Source organism: Falco peregrinus, chromosome 7, assembly GCF_023634155.1.
Source record: "Falco peregrinus isolate bFalPer1 chromosome 7, bFalPer1.pri, whole genome shotgun sequence".
Lineage (NCBI taxonomy): Eukaryota > Metazoa > Chordata > Aves > Falconiformes > Falconidae > Falco > Falco peregrinus.
Window position 1 is genome coordinate 32,502,667 of NC_073727.1, and position 23,025 is coordinate 32,525,691.

Sequence of the window (23,025 nt, forward strand, 5' to 3'; positions counted from 1 at the left end):
CAAAGGAAGGCTCTTCTTTATATTAACAATATGCCAGGGTAATATTGCTTTTGACAAAAAAAGCATTACAGGCAGTGATTTGGGGTTAAAATGATCCTTATTGCAGAAAGCATGAGGAATTAGTTACTTAAATCTTTGATAGTTCTCTAATAGTAGACAGTGCCATCAGTGGGTCTCTCAGATAAAGCAGTGCAGAACACATAAAAAGTCAGTGAACAGATCCAGTGAATACAAGACCGAACAAATCTGAACAATGGAATCAAACAGAGGGACATTTACTTAAAATACTGGCAAAAATGGAAACAGACCCACCAATAGCTTCAGAGGCAGTAATAGTTTTGCAATGATAACTTGAAAACTGAACACAGCAATTCAGCATTGCAGGAGATCCTTCAGTCTTAGCACATTTCAGATGCTTTGTGTTCCCCTTTTCCCTTTGGAGCTGGGGTTCAGAATAGCACTGTGTCCTCTGGCAGGTGTTTAAGAGCAGGTATTCATCTTGTCTAACTTCAAGCACCTAACATAAGAGACTAATTACAAAGCTTAATGGATCAGTTTGCCTTGCCTGTTGTCTGTTTCTGACCTGGAGCAGGAAGAGGTCTATGTCTCATGGGGCTTAGCCTTGGTTTTGGATACTCTTTGTAAATTACTTTGCATCAGAGTAACACATGGTTTAGTCTTGATGTGCCAGGTACAGTACAAAAAAGAAAACAGAGATCCTGTGCTAGGGAGGCTACAACGAATTTATCTGTGAAGGTCCATACTTCAACATTTTCACAATTCGAAGCAGGCAGTGTAAACGCTGCCCTTCTGGTTGTTGTCTGAATGTGATTTGCAGTGTGTAATGTGTAATGACTCGCCACAATGAAGAAATCCCAGTCTCTCTTACTGACAGAAGTCTTACTGTCCTTAACAAGGACATTATCCAATGACTTCAGTGGAAGTCTTTGTTATGCAAGAAATTCCCTTTGAATCCTCCTTAAAACTAATCTAAACTGGAAATATTCCTTTCTCTTCTTTAATTTAATTTAGTTTTGTATTAAAGTAGGAAAAAGAAGTGTATTGAAACAAAATCAAGCACATGGTTAGTGAATTAATCAAATAAGTAATTTCCAAATGGTAGAAGTAATGAAAATGTTGTCTAATTCAGTTATGCTACATGCTATTTTGTTATTTTTAATAAATAATATTTTTGCATAAAGATAAATCATGTGTCTACACTCATCTAAAATCACCAGAGCATCAATTATGCTACTAACATAATTTACTTTTATAAAAAGTAAAAAATGCAAAGAGTTTGAATGCTGCAGCTTCACAATATTAAATTATAAATGTACTTAGTTTTGGTGTGTTCAGCTGTTACTAAGCAGACGGAGTACAAGATTCCCTTTAGTATAAGCAAGAAAATAGCATTATCTAACAAGACAAAATTGCACAAATGCAAACTGAGACAACATGCATCTGAAAAGAAGGTTTATATTCCATAGGAAACAAGACATGACATGTACTTGCAGTGTTTTTCAGTTTGACTGGGAGGTAAAAAGAGGAAAGAAAAATGGTCAGAACAGTGAGGTGCAGCTTAAATACTGTTATGGTGGAGAATGGCTTTATTTGTTCTATGTATTTACTGCATATCAAAACATATTTTTTACTAATATCAGAGTAAATAATAACAATCTAATGATGGATAATAATAGTAGGGCTATTCTCATCCACACATGATTGCTGTGCTAGAGTTAAGGATGTATACCTATGAATAAGAATTTTAATTCTTCACTTATTTCCTTTCAAGGAGAAGCATGGAGGAGGCATTTTTCAAACCCATGATGATTGCTTCACAGGAAAACTGCACAGTGCTGCTTCCTATACCTGCAGTAATTTTGCTCTATCTTGTACAAGTGAGGCTGCATAGAAGCTATGATATGCAGAGACATTTATCATAGATGATGGATAGTGCCAGTGTCATGATCTGAATAGTATTTGTATAATACCTCTTATGGATAAAATTAAACTATTGATGGTCTTGAGAAGTTGATTCATACAGGAAGACTCTGAAGTTCAGATGGTAGATACCCACAAATAATTAGCAAAATGAAGCCAGTTAAAGCAAGCAGTTTCAGAAAATGGTTCACATTCTTTGCTGGCATATCTTCTTTGACATTGGTGGAATTACAGAAGCAGAAATTTGACCTTTGATATACATATAATCTTAAAATGACATCTGGCATTGCAAATACATACCGTGCTACCTTAGCTATGGTGTGACACACCAAGGCCATTCTATACTGTAAAATAGATCACAGGACCATGATTTTGACATATTTTGCAATTTTTTTAAATGACAGTTCCAAAAGTAATGAATGTATAAAATGCAGGAGTGCTTACCTGGTTTTGTAGGTGGAACATTTTTTTCATGTCTGACTGCTTCATGCTCTAGATAAAAAGAAACAGCATAATAAAATTGCTGTAATGCTCTAAGTTACATTGTTTATGTCCTTTTTTTTTTTCTTTTTTTTTAAACTAAGGATTGCATGTTTATTTTTCAGGAATAAACATTCATTTTATTTCCCTTCATGCTGTTATTTTGGAAAAAAGACACAGGACTAGTTATTAACAGATTATCCCCTGAGGGATCTGCCACCAAATAGCCAAATTCAGTAGTACTGCACATAGCTCCACACATATAGCTACTATTAATGTTACTAAGAGTTATGCATGTACCTTGAGGAAGGAGTCAGTTAATAGGGGCTCCCTTCAATTTCTGAAATGTAATTTGTACCTAGACTCTATTCTTGCTATTTGAAAGGAGAGTACAGAGCAAACTCAAAAACCGTTCACTCGACTTTTATGTTGCTGATTCAGACATACATGAGCTGAATTCCCAAACATCCTATTCCATATGAATAAATTATATTTAACTGTGGAAAGTGAGAGAGAACTAGCACTGCTTGGTAGGCGATGTATCTTCCCCCCACCCCGGCTGTTCTATTTCATAATTATTACTGGGAAAAAAAGGAGAATTTATGTTAGCTTACTGGAAATGGAAAGGCTGAAGAAGCTTTGTTTTAAAAACAAGTTCTAGCACTACATAATTTACACAAAAGTCACACCTACTTAAAAGTAATTGAAGGAAACCTACTCCACAGATTTCATAGCACAGTAGCGGCTATGCCAAATGGATGCAAATAGGGGCCACAAAATATTTTAGAGCTGAGGAATCAATGGACAACTATGTTGGCCTTGTTTTCAGGTGGTTTCCAACAGTTAAAAACCTGCATCAGTTGCTTTTTGAGCAACAAGGACACAAAGGTGGGCTGTAAAGTGGAAAATGCTGAAAATGAGAGTAGACCCTGAAAAAAGGGCAATGTGCCTCAGCCCTTCTGCTACTGAGATGAATAACTGAACTCCTAGAAACTGTGATCTCAGTTGAGATACATGCCTGGCAATGCCAAGATGAAGACATTATAGGGAATTTCAAATAGGAAACAGTTTCATGAGGGTATGAATTAAAACTTATATCCATGAAGAATGATATTTTTCTCGGATCTAGGCTTTTTTCAAGCTTGGCAATATTTGGGGACTTAATTGAATTCTTATTTTTTTTACTTTTGCGGTTTATCTTGCATGCTGAAGGTAGAAAAGATACAGAAAATTAACAAACAGGCTGCACGGGAAGTTAATGTATGGACTCTATTCACTTGTTTTTGACTGAGATAAAATCTAGACGTAGTTGTACTAAAATACATGGATAAGAAGAAAACGTGATGATGTCTTTTTCTCTTTTTAATTCAGCAGGACTATTTATCCACCCCAACTAATTGTTAACAGTGGTTTCTAAGAAGCTTGTCACTCCTGTATTAATTTTTTGTTTTAAGATTTGTGATATGAGAAACATAGAATGAACTGACTTCTGGACTGAAGCAACTGGTTATGCCACACGGACTTTTAAATAGCAATGACAAGACAATGTGTTACATGAAAGTAAAGGAAGGCATGGTGATAAAGACACTATAATTTTAAGCAAAACTAGAAATTGCTAGGGGAGAGTTTCCATATGTTAAAGTCAAAAAAGCCACACATATCCAGCTATTTTACAGGTTTTTTTCTGATCAAGGTAGGTACCACGTACTTGCTGGCTTTGCCTGGACTACAGAAGACAAAAGAAGGTAAATTGTGATATTTAGATATAAAGAGAAAAGAGATTCTACTTTTTTTCCTTTTGACATTCAAATATTTTTATGGCAGTCAGTTCTCACTTGTTCTTAGCTTCCCCCACTGAATGCAGCACAGCATTCAGGTTCCTAAAATGAAGGTTGGTTCTAACATTTTTCTAACTGCATTTTCAGTTTTATTCCAATAGGAAAAAGACTTGGCAAGGGCATGACTCTAACAAATCCTTCAAAAAGTAGTAGTCATGATACTTCTGGCAGTTTTGTTTCCAACCAGTGCTAAACCACAGTTTGAGCCTTCCAATTTTGCTCAGAAACTTAAAATGAAACATAACTGACCCTAAAAACAAAACTGTGAATTTTGGTGTGAAAATCCTGTAAACTGAAAGATATAATTTCTTCCTTCTCCAGACTTGTGTTTGCATATCAGTAAGTCATTAAACATTCAGGTTAGAAATATATTGAAGTATTGTGCAGTAATTTCTCCAATTGTATTAACAGATATATAATTTATATGATTTTGAACAAGCTAAAGCAGTTTATGATCCAATAAAAACTATTAAAACAGTGTTTTTATTGGATAGAGTACTGTAAAACATCACTTCATAGTAAAATGTTAGATTATCGTGAAAATTCTTATAGAAAGCAATATAAACCCAGAAGTTACATGAATGTTCACACTTAGAGACAGAACCATACTATTCTCTATAACATCTATTCTACTACTTCAGAGAAGGTATGTATAAAATAAGAATAGAAATGAGGTAGCAACCAGCACCATTCAGCTTAAAACAGAACAGCATTTTATTTTGTTGAAAATATTAATCATTACCATCATTACCATCATCATCAAATCAAATGAAAATCCGTAGTTGACATGATTGTCCAAGATTTGGCAATCTTTCATTTTATGTTTGGATCAAGGCTAGCCCTGGTAGAAATCAAGAGGTTGATACCTAGAAAAATCCTTCAAAACAGCTTTGTGTGGACTATCAGTGATGATGAGAATGTTTTAATTCTTTGGGTGACCCTTCAGGGCTTCTATAGCAGTCAATTTTACTTGAATTTTTCCTGTCAGCGTTATTGCTACAAAACCTACAAGATCTAAATCATAGAAAAGACCCAAAGACTTAGAGGTTAGTTCCAAAAATATTTTCCCCAAAAGAAAGCCAGTTTAAAACCAGTCCAAGTTCCTAATCCAACTGATGATTCATCCTCCTGCATCACTCCTTACTTGGACACTGGTGTCTTTGCTGTAAATTCAGTCACTTGAAATATCTGAGGTTGAAAAAAACAAACAGCAAATGCCTACAAGGATACATACAAGGGATAATTTGAGAGATTTGATTTACAGCTACACCTCATTTCATTAGTCCAGCTCTGACAGAAAGGCTGCAACAAGCAGATGAAGAGCTGCAATCCGTCGACCTGTCTTTGTCACTGGAAAGACTGTTCTTAGAATGGTGTCTGCAATTGTCACTCTGCTGGATTTGCTCTAAGAAAGTGTTACCAGTCACATAATTTAAAAAAAAAAATTTGCAATGTGAATGTACCACATTAGATGAGTACTGGATAGTGTTTAAAAACCCCTCTTCCCCCCTCCATCCCCAAAATCAGGAGAGAATGACTTGGTCCTACCTGACTTCTCAGTGGGAGCTGTCTTTTGTTGTTTAATTTTCTCCTCTGTATTGTGAAAGCAGCATTAAAATTAAAAATTCACCCTGTTAGCATAGGTACATATAACTAGAAAAATATTTCCACACATGATATTATACATATGGTTCATGATGACAAAATAAATGCACATCTTTAGCATCACTATCCCATTACACCAGTGTAAAACAGCACACATGCATTATGACTTGTGACTGCATGGCAAGATCATACTCCATGGAAAAAATCAACTAGGCCTAACATATCAGCCACTGGAAAACAGACAGGTAGCTGGTGGTGTCTTTCAGGCAGGCACTCAGATGGAAAATATATTCTAATAATACAACTATTCTAACTTTGTGAACATCACCTTCCTAAATGTCTAATTCAAAGGTTTGGTATCACACAACGCTGAGAACATCTGCTTAGATACTGCCTAACTGCAAATATGAATGGATGTATCCACACGTGTCTACACGCTGAAGATGAGAAAGGTACAAAAACCCCCAAGCACATGCTAACTTGCAGAGGTATATCCACATGGGACAGTTCCAGTCTGAATGCCCATTCATACCACCTGCTACTGGACAAGCTTACACCCACCTGCGTATCTGCCATAAAATCTTAGAGCTGCCCTGGGTTTCTGCTAATCTCATGAGAAAAGCTGTCCAAGTTCACATGCTCTTGAGCTGCCTGTGGCTTTGCTCAGCACAGTTCTCAGGTGACATGGACCCATTTCAACATCAGCCACCAGACCTGAGCTGCCTGCCCCTCCTCCAAGTAAGCTGCTGGTTGAAACTTCAGGCAGAGGCACAGGCAGGACTGCACGTACCGATCAGGTGGTGTTTGACTTAACTGCCCAATGGCCCTGTCAGGTGGGAATTGGGATGTTTCTTTTCAGACCTTTACTTTGCCCAATTTGGTTGACTTGACCTTTCCCCTTCCCGATCCTTTCATACCTCTACTCCAATTTTCACTCTTTTCCCACAGCTGAATTCAAATCTCTGTCCTAATCCTTGCCTTTCAACATTCACATACACCACTACATTTTTTTGACAATATGTTTAAGGCACGTTCAGAATGTATTTCTCCTTCTTTTTGCTGACGGACACAGTTGGCAGCCATGTGCCTCTGGCCCCTTACTTTTCCCCCAAGACCACTGTGAGGCATAAGATTGAAGCTGAGAATGGCTGGGTGGAGGTCAGGTCTGGCAGGGATGTCTTGTCCCCTGAAGCCATTCAACTCGTCTGAGTACTAGTTATCTAGAAACCCTCCTGGGTGGTCTGTGCGTGCTCAAAGCTGCTTGGTTCCTGAATATCAGCAATGACTCCAGCCTGACTGTCAAACTTGTTCTTAAACGAGATGGTGGAGTGGAGGGAGTTACTGGGAAGGGGATGGGTGGCTAGAGCCACCTGTGAATTATCAGATCCCTTGTTTACCCACCACTATGCCTATGTACCCTCAAACAGTCAGCCTCAGGAACTGCAGCTCTTTTGTGAGGACTATTTCTCTGGAACCCAAACGTTCAAGTTTGAATGCTCAATCCTGATCTGCACTCTGACTAAATACGTAGACAACACAGTATTTAGAAGAGCAGACTGTTAAGTGGTCTCAACCTACTTGACATTTGCTTTGAATTTAGCATGTTAATTGCCAGAGGATTTTTTTTTTTCCTGAGGGCAGAGAGAAGGTTTATCTTCTCTGTACTGATTTCTTTTTAACTTGGCTCTCAGAGATTCCCAGAGGTGTACACTTGCCAAAGAGGCCTAAAAAGACATATATCAGTATGTCAATAGATGGAAAGACAGCCTCATTGCTGCACAGTCCATATTCCTCATCCATAACACAGCAGCATCCAGCAAAGCTACAGTGCAAGTACGGTCATGAAATGTACAGCAGTTGTGGTTTGGGTTTTGTCTAGCTTTTTTGGGTTTGTTTCTAAAAGAAAATCAGTACTGGTGGGAGAAAATACAGGGAAGGGTAAAGCTCCATGGTTACTGATCTTTCCTATTCTTTGGAAATAAAACATAGCCCTGCATTGCTATGCTTTTCAGTTGTCATCTGGTAGGTGGTGATTTAATTTCTCTTCACTTGTATTACGTTTAGGGCTTTTCCCCCCCCTTAATCAGCTATTGTTATTGTCAGCTTCTTATGAAAGCAGTGTATTAAAAAGATCTCATCTCCATTTCATGGCTGTCTGAAGTTAGAAATGTTTTCAGCAGTTTGAAGATGCAACTTGTTGAGATAAAGTATCCTCTTTCTGCTGTTAGGTAAACTTCAGCATATAACAGTGAATGTCACTAATTTAGATTGGGATATTAAGTTTTCCATGTACCGATACACACACACCCCCACCCCCACCCCCAGCATGCTGGCTTTAAACATAGCACCTATACCATCAAATGTCAAGCAAAGTTTGAAAGGTTTGGAGCTTCTCTTTCTTTAGATATTATCCCTGCTCTTTTGAACACTAAGATATCCTTGCTTTTTCTAATTCTGTTGAGATTTTAGAGCAATATTTGCTCTGTAACTCCAGGAGTTGATGAAATAAGTCTGTGAGTGGGTGGCATGTCTGATCCATCTAAAGTATGGGAGAGATTACTTATCAAAATGAATTTGCTCTTGAAAACAGAGTGTCTTGGACAGGCCTGTGGATTTACATTCATCTGGGAATAAATACAGTAATTCTGTGCTATTCATTCACCTACCTATTCTGCAACTTAAGCACAGAGCAAGTACTGATCTGCTGATTCCAAAGGAGGACACCCTGATGCATTTACTGGCAGATCTCCAGGAGGTGACTGTATGGCTTTTTCCTATTATTTTCTAGCCATTGGTTGTTAGAAGAAGGAAAACTGAAGGAGTAGATTATCAAAATTTAAGGACAACACTCTCTACAAGGGAACATGCTTTAAGACATCAGAAAGCTTCACAAAATCCCCAGATCCAGTATAAAGAAAAGCAATGAAAAAAATATCTGATGAAGATAATACATAGTATTTTGGCAAGAAGAGAAGTAACATTTCCAATTTTCATGCATTTTTTGTTGACTATATCATGAGTAGTCAGGAAAAAAATTAAATTTTAATATCCTCATAAAGGTACAAAAAGTCCAAAATACTTCTTTGTGAATATTTCAGAAAAATTCAGATTTTGTTCTGATTTTGAATAAGCCCACAACTGAAAGTTCTGAAATCTTTCATTGCAGAGAATTTCTTTCCTCTGCAGAGCTCTAGTTTTGCAGCACTACAAGCATTAATATTCATTTTTTTCCTGATGTATCTAATTTAAATGGAAAAATATAAAGCTCTGAGCATTTCTTTATGTATTGCAGGCATTTTCAGAAGAATACTTCAGGGATGAATTCTCTTACTTTACTTGCTTTCACACACATACAAAACCGACTCTCTAATTTAAACATTTCCCTACAGAATAAATATATGTTCTGAAATTCTCTAGTTTCTCAGTCACATGATACTTCTAAGTCTGATGACAAGAGGCATAGGAATAATAGTTTGAAGTTGTCTGAATGAACGTGAAAAGGGAGGCCACTGCTCTGTACAGTCTGAGGCTTTTATAGTTTAGTCTGCTAACTCAAGAGCACTCATTGGCACATGGCAGACAGAAGTTGGGGAAAAAATACTAGTGATTGCAAGTTAGTACTTCCGGTCATCAACAGAAACTCAAAACAGCCACTACTCTCCAAAGGAACCATTAATCACTGCGAATAGATTTTTTATTCTAAAGGAAATTTAGCCCAACTTTTTTTTTTTTTTTTCTTCCCTTCAAGAATTTAAATTCCAAGGGCTTTAGTCTGGAATATACTGGAGTATAGTAGAGTAAGCTCCTAATCAGTCCAATGTACTGGTTTGTGACATGATGCTCTGATGTTTGCAAATGCCTCATCAAGGAAATTTATTTTTATGCTGCTATCTGGATGAAATCAGGCTGATTGTGCAGCATGACTGATTTCATTTTGCAGGAAAGGTGAGTGGTTGTGCCACCTGCCCAGGCAACCCACTGTTTGGCTACCACTGACCCCTCCCAGGATACACAGAGCTGGTTAAGGTGGCTTCCTTCCTAGGACATTCATGGCTTGGCTGAGCCCACCTGCATCCATCTGCTGGCTGAAGCACTCTGCTAGCTGTTAATACACAAAAAGTGATCAGCAAAGTAAAAATAAACACCCGCCCCCCCCCCCCCCAAAAAAAAAACAAACCCACAACAACCCAATAAACACTTTGGCCTCTGCCTCTTTGAAGGCTAGAGTGAGAAACATAGCTTTTTTATTCTGTTATTCTCTGTTGACTCAAACCCAGTAATGCAGCTTCACTAAGTCAGCTACTCAAGGCTTGCAGGAAACCTCAAAATGTGTATGGAAATACTTAACTTACAAGCAGAATATTGTATTATAAAAACAAATGAGAAAAATAGTAAATGCATAGGAGAAATTGTTTTCTTTCAAAAAAGAATTTGGGGAAAAAAAAGCATAATGGAAAAATGTGGCCTGCCTATCGTTGAACACATGTGGGTTTAAGTAGTTAATCCAATCACTTATTCATGAGCACTTCATTTTTACATGAAGCTCAAACAGCAGCACTGCCAGTAAAGGTTGGTGGGATGCTGATACGTGCTTTTCAGTGTCCACCCCATCTGGTAAGACCACTCAGGAGAGATGTAAGCAGAGCACCAGTAGCTGAGTTTTCCGTGAGGTTGTCCTCTCAGTCTTGTTTCTTCACACCAGACCCAGCTGCGGATCCCTGAATGCCTTCCTCCTCAAAAAGCATGAGCTGCAGAGCCCTGGTTTGAAAGAGGGACCCCTGCCCTGCTCACCTCAGCCTGTTGTCACTCATTAGTTACAGTTTACCCGAATGCACAGTCAGCCTGGGATTATTATTAGTTTTTTTAAATTGTTCATCTCCCGTTCTGAGATTCAGAAACTGGAGGCTCCCTCTGTGCAGGCTATCATGTACCTGGTGAGACTGCAGCTCTTCCTTTTTGGGGACCAGACTCAGTTCATGTAACGACTGGTTTACTGAAAAGGCTGAGATGGAGTAATTCCCAGCATTTTTCTTTGATGTACTGAAGGGCAGTAAAGAACTCCTTCCCCAAACTCTGGAATATGGGTTTCGCTAATGCTTTATAAGCCATACTGCACCAGTGAGAGTCATAGAAACTAAAAAAAAAACTGTGAAAGCTGAACCCTTTTAGGTAAATTTCACCCCCATTTTTCTTCCTCTCCCAGACTCTGGGAAAGTCAATGACACAAAGCAAAAAACCAGTACCTAGATCAAGAAAGTCTCCCAGTTTTGCAAACCACACATATCCTTATTGAGTGGAGCCTGGAGTAATTGGAAATGAAATTACCAAACCTACCTGGCTTAGTCTGAGAAAGCACTTTTTCATGTTTAATGCGTTCATGCTCTGCAAGTAAGAAGAACCCCTACATTAAAAGGCTTTTTTAATTTTTAGAAGATTTTAAAAATATAAGGTTCTCATTATGATTTGTCTTTCATATTCACACTAGAATTGAGAATTTTTTGAAAATATTTTTTGAGAAAAGCATTTAATTATTTTTCCCTAAAATATAAAAATAATGCCTAAGATTTTTTTTTAAATATTGTTTAAGGAAGCACAAAATTAAATTCTTTGGTTTTTAGAAATATCATAGAATCTCTAAAATTGTGAAATGCTTTCACTACTAATTTTGATTGTTATCATCTATCTTCTATATAGAAAATTTCTCCTTGATGTTTAATATAGAAAACATAAAAGTATTTTATTACAACAGAAGTGAGGTTGCCTCATATAGGATGGCAAATAAAAGTCAGTGTACTGCATAAAGAAAAAATAACTTTCCATATTTCTCTGTTAGCCTGGATCCCATAGATATATTGTGAAGTAGTAACAATAATAAATAATATACTGTATTAAATTATAAGCTGTATGCAATTTTCTGCTATTTAAAAACAGTGTGATATCCAAACCTCAACATTATGAGACAGAAAAAAGGAAGCTATGGCCTTTCAGAGGAATGTTAAAAATATGTTTCATTATGATTTATAACAGCTATGTCTAAATTGTGTAGCAGGTGAGGGCTGCAACATACCAAGTGATAAATCTCTCTATTGCTTGGATCAGAGACATAGCCAGAGAAATGCACAGACCCTTCCTCGTCTGTGCGTCCCTTGATTTTTTTCCCAGTGTGAAGCTGCTACAGAGGCACAGGGCACAGGTGGGTCTTATCTCAGCCATAATTGGAAAATGTTTTCCACTCAGACTGGGACCTGTGAATCACATCTGGTTCTGCATTTACAGAGTCACTGAAAACTGGTCTCATAAGTCAAAATTGTGTTGATGAATCCTATCTAAAGCTGCCAAAACTGACAACATAAAGAAATATCTTCCTCCTACAAGCTAAAGTAACAATATTCTTCATCAATTTGATACTTACTGTGTTCATGAGGTTTCTCTGAGGTAGCTAGAAGTAAACAAAAAAGGCGTATTTTAATATTTTTCTGACTGTAACACAGGATTTAATGCATTTATTCATGATATTTTTAGACATGTAAAATAAACATTCAGTAAAATCTATATTAATATATGCAACAGTTAGAATTGTCTTATGTTATCCACCCCAAACATCTAACTGGGACACTTAGTTAAGCAACACAGGTAATGTAAATTCCTCATTTAGCCAATATTTGATACAATACCCCTGGAAGGCTCTGTGCCTCCTCAGTAGGCTGAGTTGCCCTCACTAAGTGGTGACCATATATCAAACATAGGGCAACTACCTTGCTGAGGTGCTCAGTTCAGGGCCCACTAAGAGACGGGACAAGTTCAGACCATAAGTTATCCAATACTGGACAAAAGCAGACAAATAAGTTTAGGTCGAGTAAGGAAATGACACCTAGGGCAGTCTAAATGCAAGACCTAATGAGGTCAATGAATTTCAGATGGATTCAATGATTCTCCAAGGAGCAGACTTATTTGAAAATGTAATTAACATAATTAGGGCACGTGTAAGCAAAAGGACTCAGCACTTCAGTGCCACAGCTCCTAAACTTCATGCCATTTAATTTTCCACTGTTTTCCAGAAAAAAACCAGACAAATCTGAAAACAGAGCTAATACTTTCCATGGACCTTAGAACATTTCTCAGATAAAGCAAGACCTCAGGGAGCTGTACCCAATGCCATTATTGGTTCTACAGAAGGAAGTGAAATGTCAAGACCTAGCCCACCAGCTGGATTTTTCTCCTTGACTTTTGCAAGGCAGCTGTTGTTTTTAAGATAACGAAGGCTCTACCACCTGCATGTAGCAGTCTGCTGTGTGTGAAAGAGTGTAGTCCCACGGAGACATGTAGCAGTGCAGGGGATGAGCTACTTTTGCAGGCCCAGCAACGCAAGCAATAATTCTGTTGCTGTGAGCTCCCAGGCTGTGATTCACTGAGCTCCCAAGTTCCCACTCCGGGCAAAAAGTAACTGCTGTGCAAATGGGTTTTTGTTTTGCTTGTCTTCCCTGCAGTATAAAACTGCTCCCATTTTATATCCAGCTTCTATTTAATCCAAGTTGTTGCTGTGCATTTATGGAGACAGCAAGTGGAGATGACATGCAGAGCAAAGCAAAAATAATGGAGCACTTTTGGGGGTAATAGAGAATAAGGATACAAATTAAGTGTATATACTGCTCCTAAGTGAGGAACCAGAAATAAGAAACAGCAGAAAAACATGGAACATATGACAAAGCCACATTTTTTATCTCTATGTGCATAAGAAAACTGGTAAATTTAAGCTCAACTGTTTTGCCTAAACACCCCAAAACCCACAGAAAATAGTACCTTAGACTCTGCAAGCTTAAGTAAATTCTAGTGTAATTGTGTATCCACAAAATATGTCTGAAATTTTTAGAGGGAATTGATTTTGTATTGTGTCCAAAGACGCAGTGAGATATGCTCATCTAGCTATGAATTACAATTAGCAAATCAATTTTTAAAAAAATAATATACCTGAACTTCAGAGGCTGGAATAATGGCTAACATATATCACAGAATATTGCGTCACATCACACTTTCAGTGACCTCTAAAAAATGATCAGAGCTAGGCCACATATGAACGTTATTAAAGACTCTTTACTGACACTGCTTAATGAATTCTACAATCTTTTGTTATAGCATCCTTATCTCAAATCTGCAATTTGTTTTAAAACACTAAAATCAAAACAAAACCATTGTGCCTTAATTTCTAGTGAAGCCAGTGCAGTTATTTCCCTTTTTCTGCTGATGAATGAGTCACGGAGAATGTTTAAAGCAATAGGAACTCAGCCCAGGTCCGGTCCCTCAGGTTTAGGAAGGTATCTGTGTTGCCCTTGTCCATGTTTTCTGTGGAGGTATTATTTAGCCAAACTCGTACAGTGTTGGTATCCAGTCAGAGCTTTAACATTGAGATTGTTGCTATCAAAGTTTTGCCTAAAAGCCCAGCCTTCTTTTTCTGCTGTAACAGAGATATTTCTACCACATATTTTGATGAAATAATGAAGACCATTCTAAAGCTAAAGGCTTTCACAGGATGTGTTGGCTACTCTAAAACATATCCATCAAAAAAAATACTGAATTTTTGAGATTGTCTTTAGGCCATAAACATTTATGTTTTGCCAAATCTGCTAACTATAATTTCAGTCCATTCAATATCAATTCTATCCTTCTTATGTGTTATATTATCTCATCAAAGATGTAATTCAAATGATGTGTACAGTGAGCAGAAAGTCAAAAACTGAAATCCCAAGACCCTTAGTTTCATTTTTACAGCATCATGTGTCTATAACACAAATACCTTGATTTTTAGTCAGCGAAACAGGAAGAAGTTAAAAGCTAATTGTCAATTACCTAGTCAGAATTTCCAGAATATTTAATGATATATTGTATGGTATTTAAGCTTAAGGGTGAGAAGTGAAAGACTGTGCTCTGCTGCCGTCACTCATTTCATGTAGTATCTTGCACTGAAAGTAAAGCAGGTCTGTTTAAATTTTGTGTTTAAAAAAATATTTCTTTATACAGTGCCTAAATAATCTGTGAAACTCCATGCTGCAAAACGTGCAGATGTTGAAAATTTTCATGATTTAAAAAAATGATTGGGCAAATTAGAGAAAAATTTACCAAGTGCTCTTAAACATGAAGATACGGTTTCTGGCCTAGGAAGTTCCTGAGCTGAGATCGCGGGAGGTCACAAGGCAACCTCTGTGTGCCTGTTCTATTCCTGTACTCTTTCCTGGGTGTTTGCTGGCTTGACCATTGGTGTAGAGGGTGTTGGGTAGGTGAATTCTTGATCTCACTTCCAACAGCTGTTCAGATGTTATTAACTAACAGGAAAACCTGTTGGGTAAATAACTGCTTATTGTTCACAATGTTGGAAAAATGCCAGTCTTAAGTAAGTGCTTCTTTTTCATTTGTTTTGCACTTAAACTATATTGGGGGAGGATAAGGGTCAGATATAGATCTAATGAAAACAGATGGATCTTTGATGAAATACTTAAAGCTATATAAGATCTGAACTGGATCAATGGAATTATCTGGTTCTACCCTCTGCAAAAACATTTTTGAAATGTCTTTTGTTGTCATTCTAAATTAAACTTGGTAACCAGGCTTGGTAGTTAACTTGCTGTTTTTCACACTCACTTCAATTTTTTTACACTCTTGCCTGCTTTTCTGGATGCCAGAATGGTATTAATTATATACGGCATATTTTTGTAAATTAGCTTCTTATATGGGTTCAGAAAAGAAGTTATCTGTTTTATGAACCATAAATTGGTGAGGCTAAAAGCAGAACGTGCTTTTTTGTTGTAAGATGTTGATATAAGTTGTAAGATGTCTATTTTCCATCTGGATAACAGTCATTTGCTGTTCAGACAGCAAACACATTTGTGAGCATGCACACTCATAAGAAAAGACTATGTTGTGCAGGAAATGAAAGCAATGTCAGAACTATTGGTGTTAGTGAAGAGTACCAAAATAATAATACATGCTGTAGCTGAGAAAATTATACCTAATTGGATAGTTACATGTGTATCACAAATAAGAAAGTTACTTTCCATTAGGCTAAGTAAAAGCCTGGTTCATCTTTCATTAAGGAGAGCACAAATACTTTTTAATAGATTTTCGAAGGGACATTAGACAAACACATCCATGACATTACTCTGTAACAACATCACAGGCCAAAAGAGGAATCAAGATCAACAGGAGTCTTTTAATGGAATTTTCAAGATTTGTGCCTTAACCTTCCAGTTTCTACATCATGATGAAGGATAAATCTTTGATTTCCTTATGCATGCTAACTAAGTCTATTCTCCCTGAAAATGAACTCCAGGCAGACTAACTATTTGGCCCTTCGTCATAAATGGACATTCCTCCTTCAAAATTCAATGGGAATACTGTAGTCTGCATGAATTTAAGATGACACATCATTCTACCTAATCACCAATGTGCTGTTAATTAAGGTTGAATAAAATGGTTTTGTTCTAGTCATTGTAAGGTTTTTCAGACTGTGGAGCAACTGTGTTATTAAAAATTCAACCAGGAAAGAATGTATTCCTTATTTTAGGCCAGTTCAGAACGTCTTATGTGATAATAAATTTGGGGGGGGGGGGGGGGGGGGAAGGATTATTAGGATTTACAATTCTGTTAAAGAGCAGCTCTCCACCTTTCTGAAGTTATTGTCTGTACTCTTTGCCACTCAAAGGAGAAGTCAAATGTTCCCACAAGCTTTCTAGATCAGCAGACCTGATCCTTCATATCTGCCCATGTCATACTCAAGTCCTGCTGGCTGGCTGAGCAGCTGGCAGACTGGCTGTGCAGAAAAAGAGCCTAATGACCATGTGTCTAAAAAAATGACTCCTCACAAAACAGATTTGCTGCAGCAAGCTTTCTGTAAAAAGAATGGCTTGTGCTCGCCCTGACCCTGCTCTACATTAGAAAATTGCCTTGACAGTGTATGGCCAATAGTTACCCTATGGATATATCGAAGCAAAGAAAGCAAGAATGTAGTGGTGGCATAAATAGGGGAAGCTGGTGTATGATTACATTGAAGTGTGTGTTGTGCAGATCCTTACAGGATCTCTTCATTGCTTACAGCATTCATTTTACATTTCTGGTTTACTTTAAATCTGGCATTTTCCAGGATATTTGGCCAGGTTTCTACACATTAAGAAAGTGTTATCCAACATTAACATGACAGGTATGAAATACTAAGTGATTTATCTAAGGCTATCTGGAAGGTTTGCAGGGAAGCAGACAGAGAACTTGAACTTACAGCTAGTACTCTCGCTCCTATTCATTTGTGGGGAGTGCTTGTCTGGGTCTGTGCAGCACCATAGACTTCCTCGGAACACTGTTTCAGCAGGACTCGTGTGACTAATGAAGATGATACGGTAAATGGTTAAGGCAAACCCTCCTAAAATGCTGTGGTTTGCCATTATAATTAATAACTAACCACTGATATTAGACCCTGTAGGGTATTCATTTGCAACTTTCTATTGCTGCTTTCCACCAAAAAAAAGTGTCAGGCTGCTCTCAGAGTTCCTTCTGCCTTATTTCTATTACCAGAGCAGCCTGGTCCAAGGTATCTGCCTTCATACAGTTAGCATGTTTGTGTCCTCTCTTTGGTTTGCCTTATACTTTGGGACTGCATAGTGAAGAAGTAGCTGATTCTTGGTTTGGGGAGATTTTGCTGTTGTTGTCTAGAAAAATTTGTTTTTTAAGACTTATTTTTAACTGGCAATTCAAGAGTACTTTATGTAACTGGGAAAAACAAAAAGCAGGTCGGAAAGAGGAGGGAAGGGAGAAACTTTAGCATGGCATAAATGTAGTAGAAATAGCAAAGAAGTACAGACATTTCCAACATTTTAAAATGATTTTTAATGAGAGGAATTGCTTCAACTTGAATCTGAGATGCATGCCTGTAGGGAGCATTAGTAATGATCCCAATCTTTCTCTGTTTCCCAGTTTGTGAGTTAAACAATAGAAATGCACTGGGAGATGTAAGTCTTGTTGAAACAGCAATCTTGCATGATAGCACTGAAAGCTAATGTCTTTAAAGTACTATAAGTCTTAAAATCCCAGGAGGACAAATCTTCCATCGACGGAGCTGGAAAGCATAAAATTTCAGTCAAGTGTAGATGAGGTACATATACTGCATTAATGCATTTCATCTTTAGGCCCGTGTGGCGAAAGACCTGATGAGCTTCTCTCAATATCATCCTCAGCTTCTGATGTTTTCATGTGCTCTTCCCTGAAATTGCGGGATGGGAACATACAGATGAGGGACAATATGCTTAACAAGCTTTCACTTTTAGAAATATCAAGTTTACGTTTGCATATAGCTAAGGCAAAACATAGCCAAGCTCAGCCCGTGCTTTATTGCAACACAAATTACTGACTCATAAAGGGTAACTGAGTGAAATCGGGCAGCCTGAGGTATGTAAGACGTTAGAGTGATGACATATTTTTCTGAATATTGACTTTAGTTCATGCAAAAATAGTGTTGTTCATTCTAGATAAAAAATTGGAGCCAAAAGGAGCACCTTTTGCAGATGTTAATATTCACTAATAGATTAATCTTCAGTTTACTTCATAATGCCTGTTATTTGTGAAAGGTGTCAAACTAACCCCCGGGATCCAGCTTCCATGAAAATACTTCAGATATGAACTTGGTTGAGGTCCTTAGCTATGACTGGATTTCTAAAAGAGTAATCATGGTTGAATATATATTTGCATATTTTATTAAATAAATGTAAAATAATAATCATTAAGACAAGAATAAGATGGCCTCACAAAAATCTAGAAAAGAAGAATTTTGGAGGAAAGATTAGTTGATATTAGGAGTGGAAAACAATAAAAAATAATTAGCTTTTGAAAAAAATGGACTTTTCCCAACATGCCACCCAAATTAAATGGTGATTAAAGCAGAGGGCTAATGACTAGCTTCCAGAGGCAGAACATCCTGAGCCATCTTCGTTCCTCATGAAATGCTGCTGATCACTGTTTTTGCTTTAATTACAACTTTGTAAGAGCACATTTCTGAAAATGATGTCTGCACAGATAAAAAAGGAAATGTAGATTACCACTAGAAGAACTGTTCATTCTGGAATTGCATCTGAATAGAATACCTCTGAGCATTCATTTGCAGACATCTTTGTGAAGAGCATTAAAGTAATAGTTTATCCCCTGTGGAAATTTTTAGCTGATTAACCATGTGTTAAATGGGTATCCAGATGTTTAAGCATATTATGCTGATTGGCAGGTGAAAGTGTTGCTGACATAATGCCAATATACATGTATTACACCTAACTTATAGCAACAATATAGGCCACCAATTACATAGATCAGTTTCCTCAGAAATCACAGCTGTTTCATAATCATTAAAATACTAGTTTAACTGTCTCCATTTTTTGGTAGCAGGGGCTGAATAAATTACTGTTGTATTTTGAAGCAAGTAAGAATGATTAACAAAAGGGGTAATCATAACTGCAGTCAAAATGCTATGCTAGGTCTACCAATATGAATTGTTTTGCAGGTTTGTTGTTACATGAGATATACAAAAAAGTCTAATCTCAATTTTACCTTGAATGGACTACAAAGGTATAACCAATGACAAGGTTTAGATTAAATTGTAGGTATTTTTTAAATAAACATTGATGCAAGTTAGCATCATTAGTTTTATGTGCCTTGATTATGAGTACACTGAAAATGAGGTGCTAGGGAGCTAAACATGGTTTGCAGCTTAATATTAAGAATTTTAGGTTAAATATTTGCATTAGCCCCTCCATGTAAGTACACTGAGAGTGGATATTCAATCAGCCATTAAGATCTACAAATGACTTGCTGTTTTTTCTCATGTTTCTTCTCTTTTAATGTCAGATTCTTAAGAGAGGGAAGGTTGTTAAAATAATGAACAGTAAACTATCCCGATGTTCATTGCAGTTTGTTTTCTATTTTTGTTACTAAACCTAAACTATGTTCCTTGTTATAGTCAAGTCAGAAATACAGGTATCTCCAGGGGAAAACTCTTTTCATTCTGACAGATATATGACAGATGAAACACTCTCTGCAGATGCTTATTTCTCTCCATTAACTCTAAAGTGAGACTACGGTGAATAGCTTCAACATAGATGACTAACTTTAGACATCCAAATTTATATGAGTTAAAGTTTCTTAATGATTAAATTCATCTGAGGATCTAAAAAAGTCCTTTAATTTTATTAATTCAGTGAAAAGTCTTGAGCCCACTGCACTCATCATTCCTCTGCCTACTTTCTGCTTATATTGAGTGGGTGCTTGGGAGAGATGTTTTCTGCTCAGTTCATATCCTAACTGAAATATCTGCAACACGGAAAGTACATGAGCCTTGTCCTTCAAGATCTGGCCATCACTTAACAGAGGTTGTACAGATCATTACATCTCACATAACCCTGCAAAATGGACATAAATTATTTATGCTCCCCAAGACAGTTGAGACAAGGTAAACAGAGGTCAAGCAAACTTCAGATAACTCATGTAGACTTTTCAAAGCATTGTCCATATGTCATGCAAATTCTCCATTAATTAATATTCTTTGAATATGGCAGGCTTTTGTTGCTTCAGCATTGGAAGTCAGAGCTCACCAATCTATGGCTAGTCATCTATTAAATGAAAAATGTCTTTAGGCAGGAATGGATTTACACTGAAGAATACCTTGTCTGTAGTTTAAGACTCCTGTAAAGTGTTCTTAGTAAAACCACGTAATTTAGTTCTTAATCTGATTCAGAAAGGCAGTTAACCACGGGCTCGAAGATCCTCAGGGCTCCATCGTGTGGCTAATTCAATGACTGTTACCTCTTGAGAGATGCCTGCCTTCATTCAACTACCGTGAAAATAGCATAGTAGGATGTGACTTTTTATTATTTTCTCACATGCAATACTGAAATTTTTAAACTATTTCAATAAAATGCTTTAGAAAGTATTTCTCCTTCCCCCCTCCTCTGTTTTGGAACACACATTCTGCTAGGAGGCTATGTAATACACTTTGCAGTTATAGAGTTAGGTAGTCTGTTTTCTTATCCTTTGACCCATGTTAAAAAACTGCATAATGAAGGTGTGACCAGTGGCATTTGCAGCCGAGCAGAAACCCCATGCTGCCATGACCATTTGTTTTATGTACAAGAAGGCTGCCTTCCAGTTTTTCTGGTCAACTTCAAAGATAAGGAGTTCTGAAATGCATTTTTTGGTTTGGAAAACTTCTTGATTTTTACATGCATTGGAAAGAGACACTGCTGTGCCTTGGCCAGTTTATACCACGCTCTGTATGTAAAGCAGCAGGTTCCAAGCAATGGATAGGGTACCATTACCAGGAGTAATTGAAAGAAATTGTTCTTTACTGGATTGGGAAAATTATGTAGTTTGGAGGCGGAATGTACGTCTTGCCCATTTCCTTCATTTGTTTGATATTGACTGCACTAAGACTATATGCAGTTTTTTATACCATGATGCATTTATTGAGAAAAGGTCAAAATGTGATTGTTCATACTCTCCTGTCAATTTATTATTGATGAAACTTGTCAGATGAATGTGGGTTTTGGCTTTCTAAAAACGATTAAATGAATTTAAGAGCAAGCTGCCAGAGCGATAATGCTGAAAATCAGAACAGGAGTCATGTAATCGACAGGCAACTAAGCTTTTACATCTCACTAGCTTACAAGTACTCAAAACACCTAACTGTAGGCAGTCTACATAGGAGATGAGACTCCCAGAAGACAACTACCCTGAATTAGGAGTGCACTGTAACTTGCTCTCAGAAGCAAGACTGCTCCCTCTCTCTCTCGTTCATCAGCTGTAAGGAGCCTGGAGAAACCAGCTTCCTGGCAACTCAGGTTCATGATTCACGTTAAACAGTTAGACTGTTCTTACACACCTGCATGTGGATGCCTAACCCACAGGGATTATGCAATGGTTAAATCCTGATTGAGTTGACTAGAATCACAGAAGTAATGATTCTTCAGGCAAGTTTTCCTGAGACTGACCCAGAGAGAGAACTTACTAAGCTTGTTGAGGTTGGTTGCTTGGCATCCCCACCTTGGTCCATGCCCTCTTTAGTGAGAAATAAGGTATGGGAGCTATGAACTGAAAGGAGAAATTCCATTTTATCTAGAACCAGGAAACTTTGAATTGGCTTTAATCTGGCTCTATTTCATACAAAAAAAACCCCAAAACAAAACAAAACAAAAAAAACAACCAAAAAACCCAACCCCAAAAAAACCCCAAACCCAACAAAAAAAACCCAATACTGTTTTGATTAAAAAAAATAGCAGAATTTCTTTCCTTTAAAAAGGGCACTTAAAACTGAAATATTTTGGTGTTAGAGCTTTGTTTGTTGTTTCCTGGACGTGCACTGAAACTGATGGGCTTTGTCTCATATCATCAGTAACTGGGTCTATTGTAATTCTCTTGAATCCCTGCTTGCAGTGCATTCTGAGCAAGAGTTAAAAATTTTCATGTACTGGCAGCCAGATTTGTTCTTGGGGATTTTAGAAAGTGCCTTCCCCATGCAAAGGGTTGCTACTTCTTGCCCTTTAGGAACTGACAATTTTTTACACATTCCTGTGACAGCTCCTCTATCCCACACACATTGAAAGAAGGCATAACATGATGCTGGAAGCTGAAGCTATTTTCTAGGACTTTGGTCACGAAGTCTTAAAGAGCTAACCTTTCAAACAGAAATGGTTAAAGCATAAGTTTCAAGCATAGATTGTGCCTTAAGGTTCCTGTTAGTATCATTCATTTTTTGAGAAATCAGTGAAATATATAAGCTTTGGCCATCTTAATGGTGTTCTTTTCTGTCTCTTTCAAACTCCATGTCTGATTTATACTATGCACAGAATGTACTGTCAATAGAAAGTGTCATTCCATCTTCTCTTCTCTTTTTATGATGGCTTGTCACTCTGTATTGCTCATTATTCTTGTTTTTCTAGATGAGGGGTGTGTATTTGAGTAAGACAGAAAAATTGGAGAACGCTTTGTATACAGTACAATGCTTATGTGCTGCATGATTTGCATGAGAAATAGTAAAGAAGTACTTGAACTGTGCATGCTACTACCACAATATATTTTGGATGATGAGCCAGTCAATTTAGAGTACTGCCTGGCTACTTCTATTATTTTTGCAGCTGGGTAAAAC

At 37.3% G+C, this 23,025-nt stretch overlaps 1 protein-coding gene across 1 annotated transcript in view; it reads right to left on the reverse strand.

Annotated features, from left to right (window-relative positions):
* The window catches only part of TRDN (triadin), a 235,657-nt gene that overhangs the window by 29,269 nt on the left and 183,363 nt on the right, over positions 1-23,025 (reverse strand). The window contains exons 27-32 of the mRNA XM_027793516.2: positions 12,277-12,303; positions 11,199-11,246; positions 5,808-5,852; positions 4,130-4,147; positions 2,386-2,433; positions 1,509-1,529 (exon numbers count right to left, since the gene is read on the reverse strand). Of these exons, the coding sequence (XP_027649317.2) occupies positions 1,509-1,529; positions 2,386-2,433; positions 4,130-4,147; positions 5,808-5,852; positions 11,199-11,246; positions 12,277-12,303 (207 nt within the window). The remainder of the gene's footprint in view (positions 1-1,508; positions 1,530-2,385; positions 2,434-4,129; positions 4,148-5,807; positions 5,853-11,198; positions 11,247-12,276; positions 12,304-23,025) is intronic.